Source organism: Mauremys mutica, chromosome 4 (assembly GCF_020497125.1).
Source record: "Mauremys mutica isolate MM-2020 ecotype Southern chromosome 4, ASM2049712v1, whole genome shotgun sequence".
In the NCBI taxonomy this organism is placed as follows: Eukaryota; Metazoa; Chordata; order Testudines; family Geoemydidae; genus Mauremys; species Mauremys mutica.
This window is the reverse complement of record NC_059075.1, coordinates 14,094,668-14,113,560: the sequence shown is the minus strand read 5'-3', so window position 1 is coordinate 14,113,560 and position 18,893 is coordinate 14,094,668. Positions and strand designations below refer to the sequence as shown.

General features: G+C 40.9%; 2 protein-coding genes across 9 annotated transcripts in view; one reads left to right on the top strand and one right to left on the bottom strand.

Moving 5' to 3' along the window:
- Positions 1-8,254, bottom strand: part of SLC38A6 (solute carrier family 38 member 6) — a 103,626-nt gene extending 95,372 nt beyond the window's left edge. For all 7 annotated transcript variants that reach the window (XM_045014734.1, XM_045014732.1, XM_045014729.1 and 4 more), the window contains exons 1-3: positions 8,087-8,254; positions 5,596-5,726; positions 4,705-4,778 (exon numbers count right to left, since the gene is read on the bottom strand). In XM_045014734.1, the coding sequence (XP_044870669.1) occupies positions 4,705-4,778; positions 5,596-5,726; positions 8,087-8,206 (325 nt within the window). In that variant the 5' untranslated portion in view covers positions 8,207-8,254. The remainder of the gene's footprint in view (positions 1-4,704; positions 4,779-5,595; positions 5,727-8,086) is intronic.
- TRMT5 (tRNA methyltransferase 5) lies at positions 1,177-18,579 on the top strand. 2 transcript variants are annotated; one of them, XM_045014728.1, is made up of 5 exons: positions 1,177-1,259; positions 11,173-11,828; positions 12,801-12,925; positions 17,070-17,724; positions 18,254-18,576. In XM_045014728.1, the coding sequence occupies exons 2-5, from the start codon at positions 11,339-11,341 to the stop codon at positions 18,334-18,336; spliced, it is 1,353 nt and encodes a 450-aa protein (XP_044870663.1). In that variant the 5' UTR covers positions 1,177-1,259; positions 11,173-11,338; the 3' UTR covers positions 18,337-18,576. The 2 variants fall into 2 exon arrangements, with proteins under 2 accessions (XP_044870663.1, XP_044870662.1); XM_045014727.1 differs by lacking the exon at positions 1,177-1,259 and adding an exon at positions 8,308-8,420 and having other exon boundaries at positions 18,254-18,579.
- Positions 18,580-18,893: the final 314 nt, after the last annotated feature.

Here is an 18,893-nt window from a genome sequence, read left to right as displayed (position 1 = left end):
TTTATTTTTTTTTTTACACTGACAAAACTAAAGCAGTATTTTATGATTCTCATTTATAATATAGTTTTAGGATATAAACACTTTCTTCAACATACATAACGATCCGTATGCGCAGCAGAAATTTATATGACAGTAGTTTTACATTAAACATGATTACAAATATATCGATACCACATCACCTTCTCTTTAAGAATTCTTGTAGATTATACCATGGGTTAAACAATTCTGAACAATATTTTTAAACAAATTATTTTATTTCATTTTCATAAAGAATAAAAGGGGCAGCTTTATATTATAGTGGACAAATCTTTCAAGAAATGTAAGGCTCAGCGCTCAATTCTGCAAGGTTTTGAGCCCCCCCAACTCCCACTAATTTCAGGGAGTGCTGAAGGTGCACTATACTTTGCAGGGTTAGCCCCTAAGCACAATCAGTACAGATCCTTACATATAGTGTAACCTGCACTGAGGCCCACCTTCAAAAGTAATCCCCTGACCTATGCAACCATATTGAAGTAATCCAAGATTTCCAATATATATGCTGGTAATTTAAAAAGGGATCATTCTGAATGGAAGAATTAATCTCAAAATGTTGGTCAGTCCACATTTTGTTACTACAAAAATCAAGGAGTATCAAAAAGATGTACATTATTCTCAAAAATGCCATCCCCTTTCCTCTAGTCTATACTAATGGAGGACATGGCTGAGATTCAAACTGCCGTAAGTATTTTAGAGGGCAAATCAGTCTTAAACACGTTTTCATTTTTATAACTCTTATACTCTTTCCTCTCAGCCCCCTTGCAATGTGTTTTACCATCTCTTCCCATGTCACAACTTATTTTGGCTCCAGCCCTGCAAGCTGGCCTGCTAGGACAGACCCCCAAGCTGAGTCCCGTGGAAATCAGTGAAATATCACATGGGAGAAAGCATCAGCCTGTGTCAATCAAGTTGCAGGATTGGGGCCTGTGGTGGGGCAGCTGCCCACCCCAGTAAACAGGGGTTAAAAGCAGCCCTGGAGAGGGCTGCAACTGGAAAAGCTGGGCTGATTAAGGAAGCAGCCACAGCTGTGGCCAGCTTAATCAGGGCCCAGCTGGCCCTTATAAGAGGACTGTGGGCCAGCAGAAAGACAGAGAGTCTCTCTCTAGCTGTAGAGAGAGATGGGCCTGACTGCTTGGGAGCTGAACAAGGTACCTGAGTGGAGGAGACTGGGGAGCTCCAGCCTGGAAACCGCCAGGCTGCAGGTCTTGTTAAAGGCTGAGAAGGTACTGGGGTTTCAATGGGGCAGCCCAAGGGTAGGCAGAGGCAGCAGGTCCAAACCCTCCTGGCTGATGATGAATGGCAATTACACTGCAGTCGGCCCCAGTGAGCGAGGGCTAGATGGTGACTGGCAGTAGCCAAAGACTGAGGCGAGGTGGAGATAGGGGGTTTCCTGGGGAGGGGAGATGCTGAGAGACTGCAAGGTACTGCGGGGCAGAACCCAGAGAGAAGGGGCACCGGGGTCTGGGAGGGACATTGGGGGGCCTCCGGCGAGCCGGACAGCAGCCTGCAGAGGCACTCCAAGGCTGCAAAAAAAGCTAATTCCCAGGACGACAGAAGGCGGCGCCGTGCTGGTGAGTTGTCACCCCGCCACAGGGCCTCAGACTAAACTCAAGACAGAGACACTGTTATTTGTCTGTAAAGTTACACACAGTAATAATTACTGTAGCACAGATAAATAACAGAGAACTTAATCATCTTGTAGGCCTTTTGCAAGCTCAGTGTTTCACATTCCTCTCTAGTACCATCATCAATATGTTGTACAAAAACAAAATGGGCCAGAGTCTGTTCTGTTACACCAGTGTAAACCTGGAGTAACTCTGCATTTATGCTAGAAATTCAGTCCTGTTAATAGTGTGGCATTTATTCTCAATTTTTTAAAAGTACAACAATTTGATTTAAAAAGCAAAATAAACTCCACCAGTTTAAAGACAAGGTAGTTCAGCAAAAATATGATTTCTGAAACATACTTCAACACAAAGGAAATCCAGTTGTATCCCGCTGAGGTGAAATTGACAGTCACAATACCAGCAACACTGATGCTACATACTTCATATATAAAAACGTAGGAGCAGCAGCTTACAATAACCCATCAATAACCTTAACCCTCTACTCCTGCAAAATACTTCCAGCTATTAGCTCAATCCTGCTATAACTGAAGACTGAACAAACTTCAACACACAACCTGGGAGTAAACAGCAATGTTTATATCTGCTAAGCCATTTGATCGCTACTAGTAATTAGATTCGGTCACTGTAACAAATCCAGATTATTTGTGTCATTAAAAAATCAGAAGCACTTCTCCAAAAGACATTATGACTAAAATGTTTGTGCTTAATATCTATCTCCCTTTAAAATGAAATTAATATAGACGCTTCCTCCGCAGGCAGCTGCATGCCATTTCTTTTTACACTCATTTTTCATAATGACTTAGTATCACCGCAATGGACAGTTTATAAACATTATCAAGGTACTTTTCATACCATAAAAGTATATCCCCAAGTCATTCTCTAGAATTAACCACTGCAATTCCTTCCTTCCCAACCCCCGTCACACATTAGCCCATTATTGTAGGTTTGTTCACAAATGCTGGTCTGATGCATTTTTTTAAAGAATATGTAATGATCTGTTTTGAAAAGTACCCCACATATAAAGAACAATATACATTTCACTGAGATAGACACAGTAGGTCAAGCTTGTGGCCTTTCAGCCCTAACAGGTTTCCACTAAGAGACCAGCAATGTTCTGTAACCTGGAATTATCTCATTGTTTTTACAGGAATCACTGACCAAAACTATATTTTATATATCCTGACTGCAACCATCTAAAAATCAATGAAAACCTGCAAGTTTAAATCCAGGAATTTTAATACATTTTTTTATTCAATGAAGTACTGAGGCATATTTCTGGTCCTAGCTTAGCCTGGCAATGAGTTAATTGGTAGTAATTATTAATTGGAAAGGTGTTCTTCTAAAGCATGTTAAATAATTCATCCAATCACTTTACTGACATTGCCTCCTAATACTTGTTTGTATTAAAAAACAAAACAAAACAATGCTTCCCAGAAGAGCAATATTTCCTATGGATAATGACTTAGGGACCTAGAATATAAAGATGGTTTAAAGCCTCAAATTTCACCAAGTGGAAAGTTCCTTTATTGTAAAATAGTTTTTCTTCCATTTCTCCCCTTTGCCCTGTCCCTGTAATTTCCTTTGCACTGGGTTGTCAATGAAGATAATAAATAAAATCAGCATAATACCACCACCATTTAGGATGTATATGATACAGTGCTTTTCATCCATAGTTTTGAATACTCTATAAAGTTGTTGTTTTTTTTTATCCTCATTTTACAGATGGGAAAACAGATTAAACATCTTGCCCAAAGTCAGAAAGCATGTCTATCATAACTGAGACTAGAACCCATGTCTCCTGACTTCCAGTCCAGTGCCTTATCCACTGCATGAATACTTCCTATGAGAAATTATAAATACTGTACATTAAAAGATTGTGGTAGTGGGAGCCATATAAGAACCTACAATAGATAGATTAAGAGTTTTCAAACCTTTGCACTATCCGGTAATGATTCCTTTCTAATTTTGGAACCCTAACTGGCTGGAGAGAAAAAGGTAGCCACAAACTAGTCCAAAAGCACCAAGCAGCTATTGCCATCTTTCATTAAAGTAATCCTAACTGCTACTGATTTTTTTTTTTTAAGTGTGCATAAAGGAGATCACTCAAATGATGAAGACAGGAAAAGCAGTCTCTGAGCAGAATCAGGAAATAGTCAGCTGAGTGACCAAAGCTAGCTATGGAAAACAAAAGCAATAGGACAGAAAAGAAAGCTTTCTCCTACCATGAAAACCCTCCTTAAAGTGAGGAAGACAAATAGGGCGGTAATGACAAGATGGATGATGGAGACAGAGACCAGGTTATACCAGAAAACCTCCATGTAGTAGAATTTAAGGAACTGGCATTTTAAGGTTTCAATAACAGTTTAAAAAAAGCATTAGTTAAATCATTAGGTGGCAGCTGAATAGCTATTGTAGAGAGTTAAGACTCCAAAGCAAATATTCATGAACTATGATAAGTTAATACTAAGGGTCTAGAATCAGAAGACACACCAGAATCAAGCAGTGTCAGATGATCTCTAATACAGAAGAGGTATACGAAGAGCAAGGAGATGGATAACAGTCAAATAAGATTACCAAGCCTGATAAGGTATCCATTAAAGTGAACATGTGTTCACAATGATGCTAATTTAGGGCTTGCTGCTGCTCTTATGACTTCAAAGAAAGCAGCAGGATCTTGGAGTATATGTGTATATAATAATAAAAGCTTGAATCCAGGTGGTGTTAAAACAGTCCTTACTAAGCTATATCAGATATTTGCCTTTTTTTGTGCATCTTTGCAGAATGTCAGGGAGCTCAAAAATCATACCTACTGCAAAAAAAAAATTTCAAAGTTTCAGAAGTATGACAATGTTTCAAAATCACACTTATGGATGAATTTTATAACAAAATAATGACAAATCTTAATTTCCAAAATATTACAGCAGCAGTGAGATATACAGTATCATATTTATACACCATTAATTGAAATAATTTTACAGGGTCACATCTTTGTAGATGAGACAAACTATAGACTATTGCTCTATATATTCTCTTCACTTACCAGTCTGAATGCACATACTAAGCAGCAGAAATACTGAGTAAGAAGCAAGGCTGGCAACAATCAGCAGCAAGATGCTAAAATACAAAATATTGAAGTTTAAGGCATTTCTTAAAGTAAAATACATGTTCTCTTTTTAAAACTGGTTTATTATTGCACAAGAAAGAAGTTATGAGACAGGACTTCCTCATTTTATGGCTCACATCTGCTGACCAACGTTCATATGGTCACCGACTTATCTGCTGTTTGCTATGTTCCACTACACGTCACATTTTTATGTGCTAGACTAAGTCATCACAGATTTATGTAGGACAAAAGCACTGCACGTGAACCATTTCACAACCACAATTGGAACAAAACCACCAGGAATTGCAACTCTACCGCATGTGTGTCTGTATATATATTGAAGTGAACTTAGTCCTTACAGAAGGAGTCAGACTAAATACAGTGGTAGTTAGTCCTCTGTTTATTCACAGAATAGGTACTGCATAAAGAGTAGAAATTCAAGCTTCCCCACACTGCTCAGCAGAAGTGCATCAGCCCTATCCTGGACAGCACAATTCTAAAACTAAATGGGATAATGATTTTGTGATATAAACATCTATTCATAGGACCTGGGTTGAGTACCAAATTGCCACCAATTTAATGGTAATTTAATGAGACTTCAGGTCACTCACCCGCCACAGGCCAGATTTAAATGACTAACCTAGAAGTGAAAGGGGTCCATAACCTTAATGCCAAAAATACAAGCTACCCAGTCCTTGTACAATGTAATATTTTTCCATACAAAAATCTCAGCTCAGATCTTGCTCCCCACTTTAAAATTAAAAAAAAAAAAAAAAGTTATGTAAAGGTCATTTCAGAATGGATATGTATGTGAAACTAAAAACTTACCTAAATCCAATGATCCCTGTGTTGGCCATGGCATAAGATAAACCAAGTATTCCACTTCCCATGATTGCATTCATTAAATTAAATACTGAGAAACCAAAGGAAACACCTGAAGATGCATGATTCAGAGTGCTCTGTAAATAGGATAAACAAATACAATTAGTATGAGGGTTTTGTGTTTTTGTTTGTTTGTTTGTTTTGGAGAGACCAAAGAAATTTCAGCCACATAACTTCTCCCTCTCTCCATCAGCAGACTTATAAAACTCTAGAACCCAGACTGAAAAAATAAATAGTACAGTGTAGTAATGATCCCCAAACAGTATTTTTCTACTGCAAATTAGAGTGGTTTATATTAGAATGTGGTTCACTTTGTTTGTTAAAGATGACTTTGATAGCCATTGAAGTGGGGGAGAAGGAGAAAGGTAAGGAAATGGCAGCACTTGGGAGAGTTGAATGCTTCCAAGCCTTAGTTAAATAAATGATCAAACATCTCAAAAAAACTGTTCTCCTCACTTTAAAGACTTGTACTACGCTGTGTGCCTGCATCAATGCTCATTTCTTCCTGCTCCACTCTGTAGGGCCAAATCTCCCTGCTATCGGCCCCACTTTGTATCCTTGTCATCTTTCTGCCACCTTCTAGGTATTATTTTATTAGTTCACACTGTCCTTTGAGCATGAGTCTTTTTTTCATGTGCTAAACACCTTCTCCTCTCCTTAAAATATCTCCTCAAAATACACTTCATAGAATCACAGAATCATAGAACTGGAAGTTGACCTCAGGAGGTTATCTAGTCCAGTCCCCTTCACTCAAAGCAGGACTAAGTATTATCTAGACCATCCCTGACAGGTGTTTGTCCTGCTCTTAAAAATCCCTAATGATGGAGATTCCACATCCTCCCTAGGCAATTTATTTCAGTTCTTAACTACTCTGACAGTTAGGAAGTTTTTCCTAATGTCCAACCTAAACCGCTCTTGCTGCAATTTAAGCCCATTGCTTCTTGTCCTATCCACAGAGCTTAACAACAACAATTTTTCTCCAAAGCAAGTTCGATATAACGTGGTTTTACCTATAACACGGTAAGATTTTTTGGCTCCCGAGGACAGCATTATATCTGGTAGAGATGTACTTGAAAACTGTTATGCCCCCTCTCAGTCTTCTCTTCTCCAGACTCAACAAACCCAGTTTTTTCAATCTTCCCTCACAGGTCATGTTTTCTAGACCTTTAATCTTTTTTGTTGCTTTTCTGTGGACCGTCTCCAATTTGTCCACATTTTTCCTGAAATGTGGCACCCAGAACTGGACACAGTACTCCAGTTGAGGCCTAATTAGCACGGAGTATAGCGGAAGAATTACTTCTCGTGTCTTGCTTACAATACTCTTGCTAGTATCTCCCAGAATGATACTTGCTTTTTTTGCAATGGTGTTACACTGTTGACTCATATTTAGCTTGTGATCCATTATGACTTCCTTTCCGCAGTACTCCTTCCTAGGCAGTCATTTCCCATTTGTATGTGTGCCAACTGATTGTTCTTTCCTGAGTGGAGTACTTTGCATTTGTCCTTATTGAATTTCATCCTATTTACTTCAGACCATTTCTCCAGTTTGTCCAGATCATTTTGAATTTTAATCCTATCCTCCAAAGCACTTGCAACCCCTCCCATCTTGGTATCATCCACAAACTTTATAAGTGTACTCTCTATGCCATTATCTAAATAACTGATGAAGTCTTCACTAAGTCTTTCAAAAACAAATTCTTACTCAATGGCCACATTACATATCATTTGTCTGAACTAGCCTATCAGCTTCCTGGGGTGGAGACTGTCCTCATTTACTTCTAGGGCACCAAGCACACCAATGCTAATAAAATACAAGCAGCACCAAAAAATGCCAAGACAGTAATTCCCACCCAACCTCCCCACATTCTCATCAGGGCTGCATGTCCCTGCTGGTTTAAATTCAGCCCAGACCAGTAAAACCCAACCCCAATAGTCATTACCCTCTAATAGTTGTCCAAAACGACTTTGGTGATCTCAGTCAAGTAAACAATTGTTTCACTTCACAAACAACCCACACCATCACCAATGGCCCTAATCTACTTTCTCGGGTGGCAGGATCAGGCAAAGAAGCCAAGGCTTGAATTGCCCGTGGAGAATGATCTATCCTCCCAGTAGGGTGACCAGACAGCAAATGTGAAAAATGAGGACCAGGGGGGAGGGGGGTAATAGGAGCCTATATAAGAAAAAGACCCAAAAATCGGGACTGTCACTATAAAATCATGGTCCCCCTAACTCCAACCCCCCAGTCGCCCCTCAAAGCACTAGGGGGGAAGCCTGGCTAGGCGGGATCTGTCCTGGGGATGAAAAGCCTCCCCCTCCTCTCCTCACACCTAGGTGCCTGACAGCTCCCTCCTCCCCGGCTGCAGCTCAGACCCAGCTCTGCTCCTGCCACCCGCCCGGGAGCGCCTCACGCCCGGCTCCCGGCCCCCTCACACACATTGCCCAGCGGCGCTGGAGGCAGCAACGGGGCGGACTCCTGCTCCCCTTCCTGCTCGCGGGCAGACAGGTACCAGCCCGGCTCGCGGTTGATACTCCCGGCGGGTCCCGGCTGCTGCATGGTGCCCCGTGCGCCGAGCCCAGCGAGCCGCTCCGTCCCGAGCCCACTCTCGAGGGGCGGGAGTTGGGCGGTGCCTCAGGCCGGACTGGAGCCGCCCCGGGGGAGGCGGCGGCGGCGCTGCCTGATGCCGTCACACACCCGCCATGACGTACCCATGCGCCCGAGGAGAGAGCGGAGACATCGGCGCGCGCGCGCTGCGGGAGCCCGGCATGAGGTGAGGGGCGGGCAAGGCTCGCAGCCCGGGGGGTCGGTTAGTGAGGAGGCTACGGGGCCCCGGGGGGGAAGGGCCGGGCCCTGGGTATCTGACTGAGGGGCAGGGGCGGCCCCGGCCCACCCCGAGCAGGAGGCTGCGACGCCGTGAAACCGGCGCGCCGGTCCCGCTGGCTGAGGAGCGAGCCCGGCCCGGGGGTTACCCGTTCTGGCCGGTGCCCGGCGGGGGCTGCGGAGAGACGCCGAGGTGGAAGTTCACGGTCTTAGCTGCCCCGCCGCTGCTGTTCGCCACTGGAGCGTGACCGCCCCGCAGCCCTCGTTCGCTCCCCATTGTGCAGGGGGTTGTTCGCGCCCCGCTCCGCCCGACCCCTGGAAGCGCGCTAGGGCGGTTCTCCTCGGTGTGGTCTACTCTCAGCTCCCAGCTCAGGACAGGTTCATACGCACCCGAACGAGGCTGCAGCGCCTACTGCAAACGCAGACGGGAACGTTTAGTTGTTTAAAAAAGTTTCCCTTTGAATCAAGTTCAGGGATCCATTTGTTAGTCCTTTGGGCCCAAGTTGATCTGCTCTTGCTCCTCTAAAACAAAACTGGACCCACTGGTCCAGAAAACCTGCCTGTCAAACAGATTCAAAAAGGGGAGGCTAATGTAGTCAGTCTCTCTTTAAGGTTCAGTGTAAGGCACGGTCCACTTAAATTAAATTGACCTAGCTACTGGTGCTCAGGGCTATGGAAAATGTATGTGCCCCAAGGGCTATAGGAAGGCTTGACCTAACTGCTGGTGCAGACAGAGGTAGGGCACTGGAAAAATGGTTCCGTTGACCTGATTACTGCCTCTTGGAGGGATGGATTAACTATATTGAAAGAAAACCATCTTATATTGATAAAGGAAGCGTCAGCACTACAGTAGCTGTCATATAAACATGCCCTACAACGTAATCAGGGAATTAATTTTGCAGATGGGGTCTTTGAAGCAAGACCAGCCTACTTCTATCTTGAGGTTGCACTTGAACTGGGTCAGAACAGTTTATCTGACATCAATTGTTTTGGAGGGAGACTAGCAACAGAAAATTCTTCAGTTACTTTGAATTTAGCAAAATAAAGGCCTTAGTATACCATCAGAAGAACCTTGAACTGAATCCATTTTCATAATGGCAACAAATGCGGATTATGGAGCTAAGGAATTACTGATTCTTTCCTTGGTAGAGAAAGAAGACAAACACAAAACATTCAACTTTTGCATCTTTCAGATTAATTTCAAGGCAAGCCTTTTAGGAGTGAATTACTTGTCATATGAAGGGGACTAAAGAAAGCATGAGTGATTGTATTCAGGACTCCATTAGAGAAGTCCTTTCAAGGTCCCTTCTAGTTCTAGGAGATTGGTATATCTCCAATTGTTACCTAAGAAAAATAGTTTTTCCAGAAAAACTTAAGAAGATCAGTCTTCCCAAAATAATGTTGCCAAATAGAGTTCCAAATGGAAACAGCATCCAGACACTCTGAAATTCTGAACTCGTCCAATGAGGAGTGGTAGCCACATTAACTGAGTAACTAGAGAGCATAAGCCACCTTCAATGGGCTTTCCAGGAGCATTACTTAAATCAGATTTCCTACAAAGGGGCAGTCTAGTGGAATGGGGCAAGGTGAGGAGTGAAACAAAAACTTGTATGACCCCACATCTGTTTCCGTTTCTGTGACACTTGGAAAGACCTCTACTTCCACCACCATATGGTAACCCTTTGTACAGCTGGCCTTCCTAGCAGTTGATGTATCTAGCCCCAGAGGCGAAGGCACCAAAGTGTACTGGACTAGGGTTATATATATAATTTTTGCACTCAGCTTAAGCTGTGAGAGCACATACACTCACCAGTGCCTGTCCAGTCTGAACACTGGGGAGCTGTTGGTGAGTGAAAAGGGGGGCAAAAAATTAAGGTAAAAGATGCACAGGAAGAGGATAGAAACATGAAAGGTGGTAGCAACTGCATGAGGGCAGAGCAGGAAATGAGGGTGGGCACAGGGTGTGGATGGCTTTTTATCACCACCAAAAAATCAGCTGTTTGACTTAAGAGCAATACAAATAAGACTTGCATCCAAACAACTGACTGCCATCATGGGAAGACTTACACAATGAGAGACAGCTCTCAGATACTGTACTACAGTAATGAGTGCACTATGAAAACCTAGATAGAACTAGTGTCGGGATAGCTCTACCTCTTCCTCTTGTAAAACCAATAATAGCCTCCTTTTGTATATATTGAATGGGGAGGTAGAGCAGACAGAAAGCAGCAGCCCTTAGGGGAAACACTCAAAGACAAAAAGATTCCTGTTCCATTTCAAGTTACCTTCCCATAAATGAACGAAGTCCCTGCAGAGTGGTTCCACCCACCAGCAACTGCAGTCTGGCTACCAGTGCTCGCTGATCAGCTTTATAAAAGAGACAGCAAACAGATCTAAACACATTTGTCTTAATGGGAGCATCATCAGGCCCATCAATCGCAAGTACACTTCACCTTTGTGTATGGGTATGAGGCGATTGTCCACCATTACTTAAAATTGGTTGAGATGTGTTTTTTGGCCATGTACATGGATATAAATTTGTAGTCTAATTCTCTATTTATGAACGATAAATGTTCATGTTGTGCATTTACTTGATACAAACCAAATTTATTTTAATGAGAATTGAAAATCCATGTGACTTGCAGTATTTTTTTTAATGGAATGATTACATAATGTCTATAAAAGAATAATTTCTCTTCTAGGATTTTATGGAGATTATATGGATACTCTTCTAGACTACTGAAAACTAAACTTTTTAGAACAGCTGCATCAAATACATCATTTCCAGAAGTTTGGTTACTGCTGGTACAGTATTTTGAAAGAGTACCTGGATTTTTTTGGGTAGTTCAGAGAAACAGTTTCTTTACAATGCCTGAAATTCTAGAAAATAAAGCTGATATTGAACTATATTCACCTCATCCTGAAGTACGTGGAATGACAACACTTGACAGAGCAGCTTTCAAAAGGACAATTGTTGTTCCAGTTCTAAAAGTGAAAAAAGAAGTAATAAACAAATTGTTAAAATCCTTCAAACATACAACACTGCAGCGCCCAGGTCTGAAGCGAGTGATTGATGATCCAAAAGATGAAGACAGTAGACTTGTTTTGTTGGATCCTCATAAAATATCAGCAGAATATTCACTGGGAGAATCTGAACAAGAAATATTAAAGCAGTTTAGTATTGACCCTCAGGTGTCCAAGTATAACTTAGAACTGACTTATGACAATTTCAAGACTGAGGAAATCTTACGAGCGGTGCTTCCTGAAGGTCAAGATGTCACCTCTGGATTTACTAGGATTGGCCATATAGCTCACTTGAATCTTAGAGATCATCAGATACCCTACAAACATCTGATTGGTACGTACAACATTCTCACTCAAATAGCTTTGGGAGAAGCGTATAATTGGATAAGTCATTTTAACAAGTGCCTGAGCTAGAGATGATTATTTTGCACAGGGAACCTTTTGGGAACCCTCATTGTTTTAAAATTTTCTTACCTTAAACAGACTTTTATTAAAAGTGAATGCTTAGGTTAAAGGGCACTGGATCAGGCTTTTTTATGTATAGCGAACTTGAAGTTAATAGTAGTCTATTGACCTCATTGGGCATTGGGTCAGGCCCTTTGCATCTAGCAAATTTCAGGTTAGGCCCATTAAGCTCAACTCCTTTATGGCAGGAGAGACCAAGATCAAAACTGTAACATTTTATTTATGCAGCAGCCATAGCTTACTGCTCTAGTCCACCCTTTGAACTAATGTTACTAGCTGATCTGGGTACCAGTAGAATCACGTTGATATGGGAGTTGAATCGGCCCTCTAGATAATAATTTATTATGTGTATTACAGTAGTGCTGAAATGCCCCAGAACACTAGAGGTGAAGTAACTTGCCTAAGGTCACATGGCAGGTCAGTAGCAGAACTAGGTCTCCTGAGTTCCAGACCAGTGACCTACCCACTAGAGAAGCAGCTCCTACATTTTATTGGTTCACGTACCATCACCTTAAATGGTGAAGTGACTGGGTGGAACATCAAGCTCACACATTACAGATTGGGAATCTCTGCAGTAGACAGTACTCTCTCCCTGAAGCACAAGAACCTTCACTGGGAATCTAACCCTCTTTTCAGTGTAAAATATTTGCACTAGGAGTTCCCTGTGACACAGTGGCACTAGTGGAAATAATTTATAGCACACTGAATGATTTCACATGTAAGTCATTCTATAGGTAGTTTGCTTTTTTAAAATACAACTCATAATTGCTGTCTTATCTCTTACAGAATTTAAAGATTTAGCAACACTTAGTAGTTGAATATTTTTATCCCTTTCTTGCAGGTCAGGTTATAATTGACAAGAATCCAGGAGTCACCTGTTCAGTAAACAAAATCAATATTATTGACAACACTTATCGAAATTTTCAGATGGAAGTGCTAGCAGGAGAGGCCAATATGATAACAAAGGTACATTTTTCCTATTTTCTCCTGCCACAGCTAGTCAGACACACAGAATGCAGTTGAAGTGGAAGAGTAGATGTGATGGAAAGATATCATAAAACTTAAATCTTGTCCCAATCCCACCCCTGGCCCAGTATCTCAGTACTTAGCAGTCCTGTGTGTGTTCTATGTGCCCCAGTCTACCATGAATGAAACCACAGCCATGTTTACAAGATCTTTATAAGGATATTCCTAAGCATTATTTGAACTTGGATAGCCTAGGTTTCATTGAGAGTCAGATAAACTATATTCAAAGTCAGGTAAAGTAATGGACTCTTACAAAGTTACTAGGGTTGGCGATTAATCGCAGTTAACGCATATGATTAACTGAGACAGTGATTCATCACAGTTTTAATCACGCTGTAAACAATATAATACCAATTAATATTTTTCTGCGTTTTCAAATATTGATTTAAATTACAGCACAAAATACAAAGTGTAGACTGCTCACTTATTACAAATATTTGCATTGTAAAAATGATAGAGTATTTTTCAGTTCATCTCAAACAAGTGCTGTAGTACAATCTCTATCATGAAAATGCAACTTACAAATGCAGATTTTTTTTGTTACGTAACTGCACTCAAAAACAAAACAATGCAAAAGTTTAGAGCCTACAAGTTCATTCAGTCCTACTTCTTGTTCAGCCAGTCCCTAAGACAAACAAGTTTGTTTACATTTACAGGAGATAATGCTGCCTGCTTTTTGTTTACGTCACCTGAAAGCAAGAACAGGCATTTGCATGGCACTTTTGTAGCTGACATTGCAAGGTATTTATGTGCCAGATATGCTAAACATCCGTATGTCCCTTCATGCTTCGGCAACCATTCTAGAGGACATGCTTCCATACTAATGATGCTTGTTTAAAAAAAAAAAAAAGTTAATTCAATTTGTGACTGAACGCCTTGGGGGAGAATTGTATGTCTCCAGCTCTGTTTTACACGCATTTACATGCCATATATTTCATGTTGTAGTCTCGGATGATGACTCAGCACATGTTCATTTTAAGAACACTTTCGCTGCAGATTTGACAAAATGCAAAGAAGGTACTAGTGTGAGATTTCTCAAGATAGCTACTGCACTCAACCCAAGGTTTAAGAATCAGAAGTGGCTTCCAAAATCTGAGAGGGATGAGGGGTGGAACATGCTTTCAGAAGTCTTAAAAGAGCAAGACTCCGATGCGGAAACTACATAACCTGAACCACCAAAAAAGAAAATCAACCTTCTGTTGGTGGCATCTGACTCAGATTATGAAAATGAACATGCGTTGGTCCGCACTGGTTTGGATTGTTATCAAGCAGAACGTGTCATCAGCATGGACACATGTCCTCTGGACATACAAATTTTTAGCGCATCTGGCATGTAAATACCATGTGACGCCGGATGCAACAGTGCCATGCGAACGTCTGTTCTCACTTTCTGGTGACATTGTGAACAAGAAGCAGGCAGCATTATCTCCTGCTAATGTAAACAAAACTTATTTGTCTGAGCGATTGGCTGACCAAGAAATAGGACTGACTAGACTTGTAGGCTCTAAAGTTTTACGTTTTATTTTTGAATGCAGTTATTGGTGTACATAATTCTACATTTGTAAGTTCAACTTTCACGATACAAGTACTGTAGTGCAATCTCTGAGGTGAATTGAAAAATATCTTGTTTTTTACAGTGAAAATATTTAATCAAAAAATATAAAGTGAGCACTGTACACTTCGTATTCTGTGGTGTAATTGAAATCAATATATTTGAAAATGTAGAAACATCCAAAAATATTTTAAATAAATGGTATTGTTGCTTAATTGTGATTAATTTTTTTAATCACCGACAGCCCTAAAAGTTACTAATTTAGAACTTAGATTCCCCTTGTGTAACACTTTGGTAGATGTTTTATGACCCTTGGGTGAAAAGCACTATTTGTCTATACATAGAAAGTACTATTAATTTAACTGGGTTGTTGAGGCTTAGATGGGAGTTAAGGCAACAATTACTAATTTGGCAATTCCTTTTTTTAATAGAATTTTTTTTTATTTTGTAAACTTTAAATAGGTTTCCTCAGAAACATAATTGAATAGTTTGGGCATGTATAGCTGGCAAAATACACAGATAGAAAGCATTTTAATCAGATCAACCATCTGATTTCATTCAAGATTGCAAGGTGGCATTAGCTCATAATTAAAGCATATTTGAGCTATGTTTCTCTACTACAGGAGTTCTGGCACTGTGGGTATGAGAGTGTAAAATAGTTTTGTATTATATGTCTATTGGCAATGCAAATGGTAGTGATTCTTTGATTAATCATCATAAATTACTTGTCAAGCTAACAAAAAAAATTTTCAGATTGGAGAGGGGAAGATGTGAGGCTTCCTGGAGGTACCCAGCGTTGTAAGGCACCTTGCTACCACCTACCCATATCGTGAGGAATGCTTGTCTGTGCCTGCCTGGGGATCAGCTCCCCAACTCCACCTGCAACACAAGCACTCCCCTCTAGGTCTCGCAGGCCCCACTTTTACTCTGAAGGTTAGCAATAGGCACACCCCAATCCTCTAGCCCTCAGATTGTCTCCCTGGACTTTCCAGCCACTGGTCCACTGTACACTTGCAGTATTGACAGATTCACTGCTTCCAAAGGAACAGTACACCCCAGCTTACCATTTCTGATCACCACTCTGCTTAGCACACAGCACTTAGATATGTTGATAGTGCAATCAAGTATAAGTTTATTTAACAAAGCATAGTAATAGCAGTAAGTAGTATTGGAAACAAATGATTACATATAAAATAACATAGCCTAGTCTTAATTAACAAGATACTCTCAGGCCTTGTAGAATATTGCCCACCCAAAATCCTTGCAGCACTGTCACAGCCAGGCTGGCTGTGACCCTTCTTTCATGAGAGAAGTATGCTGTCAGTTTGCCTCCCAGATGGATTCATTGTGTCCCCCCACCCCTCCAGTATACCAGCCCAATCCTTCGTCTTTATTCATAAACACGACTCCCTCCCCTTCTTCTCCCCACCCCAGCTGTTTGTTTAATTTTGTAAGTTTCCTTTCTTGTAGATTTTGCAATCTCTCACTTTGCAACTGACTTAGTATGCAAATAGGCATACTGCATGGGGCATACAATACCCAAATGGCCAGAGAGGGAGATAAGTGTCTGTTACCTCCTGCCTAAAATGAACATTTTTGAGGTTTGTCATGTCCTGGGGCCTGCCTTAACTTCAAGACCATAGGAAAATAATTTTCAGTAGAGATACATAACTCAAATATTATCCATTCAGACATTTAGCAATGATTATGGTGACCAGAGGGCTACTGGCTCAAGGTAGAAATCTCCCATATCAGCCTTCGGTAAACTATTATACGTATATCCAACCTTGGGGATGCCTGTAAAACCCTGTTTACCCTTTGTGCCCTCTGCCAGTTGGCATCAAGGCGTCCTTGTGTCACAGAAGTAAAGGAGGTTTTATATCACTACCTCACTTCAGTAATCATTCGTACACTCCAAGGACTTTAGGCATCTCAAACTTCTTGTTTGATGGGAGTTGGTAACCAGGACTATGCTACCTGTGAAGGCCAAGTGCAATACAGTTTCAGAGTTTGTAGAACTGGCTACCAGTAGCTGAATTTGATCCACCACTGCCATATTCGCATTTTCATCCTGTTATTTACTGTGGATTCTAGAATGAGGAGGATTTGAGGAATCTTTCTGAAACCAGCTACTAATAAAGCAATTATCAGCCAGTCACAAAGTCCTTGAAGGGACTAATTTTTTTAAATGGTCATTTTAAGCTGTTGCTTTTTTCCCCGCCTGGTGCTTTACATATGCCAGCTACCTGGATTGACTGACTGAAATATTCCTTATTTGGCCACAGAGGACCATTTAATGGCCCTTTTATAGAAAGAGTTGGGCTGGGAAAGCCAATTGGCTTTGAAGATGTTTTCAGATTAACAGAATGCTTATTATATAAGATCAAGATTCACTTGTCCTATCAGTGGCATGAACATCAGTGTTCCCATTACATTTTAGAAAAATGTTTAATAAATTGATTGTTTAAACATACGTGTATGTCTGGAATCTAAATACAGGTGGTTTAAACAAATGTCTTGAACTTTTTTCAGACTAGAGAAAACTACATCACCTATGAATTTGACTTTTCTAAAGTCTATTGGAATTCCCGTCTAAGCACAGAACATGGCCGTATCATTGAACTTTTAAAGCCAGGTGATGTTCTATTTGATGTCTTTGCCGGGGTTGGGCCTTTTGCCATTCCAGCTGCAAAGAAAAAGTGCAGCGTATTTGCAAATGATCTCAACCCTGAATCCTACAAATGGCTTCTACACAACTGTAAATTAAATAAAGTGGACAAAAAAATAAAAAATTTCAATATGGATGGTCGGGATTTTCTTCTGGGGCCAGTTAAAGAAGAGCTAACCAAGGAACTGTCACTTCTGACAAAAGAAAGGAAAAACACTCTGCACATAGTCATGAATTTGCCAGCTTTGGCTATCGAATTTTTAGATGTTTTCAAACATTTCTTAGATGGAAAGCCATGCAGCACTGACCTCCTTCCCACAGTGCACTGTTACAGCTTCTCAAAACATGATAATCCGGCCAAAGATGTTCAAGAACGGGCTGAAGCTTTTCTGGGAACTTCTTTAGAGGGACGCTGTTCTACTCATCTGGTGAGAAATGTTGCACCAAATAAGGAAATGATGTGCATCAGTTTCCAGATCCCAGCTGAAGTGCTGTTCAAGAAGCAGTGTACTCAGGAAGGTAAATTAAAGTCCAATGCTGGAAACTTTAGGGTTTTTCAACTGTATACTTTGTCTCAAATTATACTTGAGAAAAAAAGACTGCATTTGACGGATTTAAAACTAGAATTCTCTCTGAGCTATGGGGCTGATTCTAGTCTCATTTAGTGGTGTAATTCCAATTTGTTAGTCCTAATTTAGATCCCCTCCTGCACTAAGGAACACACAGGCAGACCCTTGTGAAGTCAGTTGTAGAATCAGAGCCTCTAAATTGGCAGGATCAGGTTCTATAAATTTTAATTGGAAAACTAGGAGTTTCTACATGAACTTCAATTGAGTTCAGTAGAGTCAGGCTTTAGTCCCAGTAAGGTTAATGGCGTTGACTCATCACCTGCTTACCTTCCACCCTCCTCCTCTGACAGCTTTGACACTTGACTCTTTGCCCTGTTCATTTAAGTGCCACAAGTCGTGTGTGTGTTATAGTGTAGAGACTTTGTCTTGTGTAGAAATGTATTAAATGTTAATGTATTACTTTCTGAACTTTGTTCCAGAGAGTCCTGTGGAACCAGCCTCTAAACGTCTGCGCCCAAATGAAGATTCTCCTGAAGAAAAATTGACTAGTTTAAAAGACTAGTTAATACAATTTTGGTTATTTTGTGCAAGAGAGCTAGGTTGGAAAGCTGCCCTCAAGTCACTGAAAGCAGAATGGATTTGCCCCCATATGCCAAGAAAATAGTCATAATTTTTTTTGTTTTTGTTTTGTGAGCTCCTTGCTCCTGTGCATTTTTTTTTTAAATTCCAGGATCAGTAACTAGACAGGCTCATTTATTTTATTGCAGAGAATATTAAACTTTTTATTTTCTCATGTTATGTGTTAGTTCTATCATATGCATGTTGCCCGGGGGAGGGAGGGGGGAAATGTTCAGGGAGGGTGTGATAGCACAAAGATTGTGAATGTTTCCAGGTGTAGCTTTATTTTGGGCATTTGCAGTGTATGGCAAGACATTTTTATTGTAAATGTTTTAGATTGGACAACATGGCCCATTCTATTTTTGTAGAACTTTTCTAAGGAGAATTGTAGTTATTGTTAGGGAAGGCCGGCTGTATTTAGAATCATAGAATATTATGGTTGGAAGAGACCTCAGGAGGTCATCTAGTCCAATCCCCTGCTCAAAGCAGGACCAACACCAA

Bases quoted from the DNA above. Each gene is read 5' to 3' on its own strand.
- TRMT5 (XM_045014727.1), top strand. From the start codon at position 8,350: ATGACGTACCCATGCGCCCGAGGAGAGAGCGGAGACATCGGCGCGCGC. The intron at 12,926-17,069 runs GTACATTTTTCC...AACTTTTTTCAG, and splicing joins AGGCCAATATGATAACAAAG to ACTAGAGAAAACTACATCAC. The intron at 17,725-18,253 runs GTAAATTAAAGT...ACTTTGTTCCAG, and splicing joins GAAGCAGTGTACTCAGGAAG to AGAGTCCTGTGGAACCAGCC.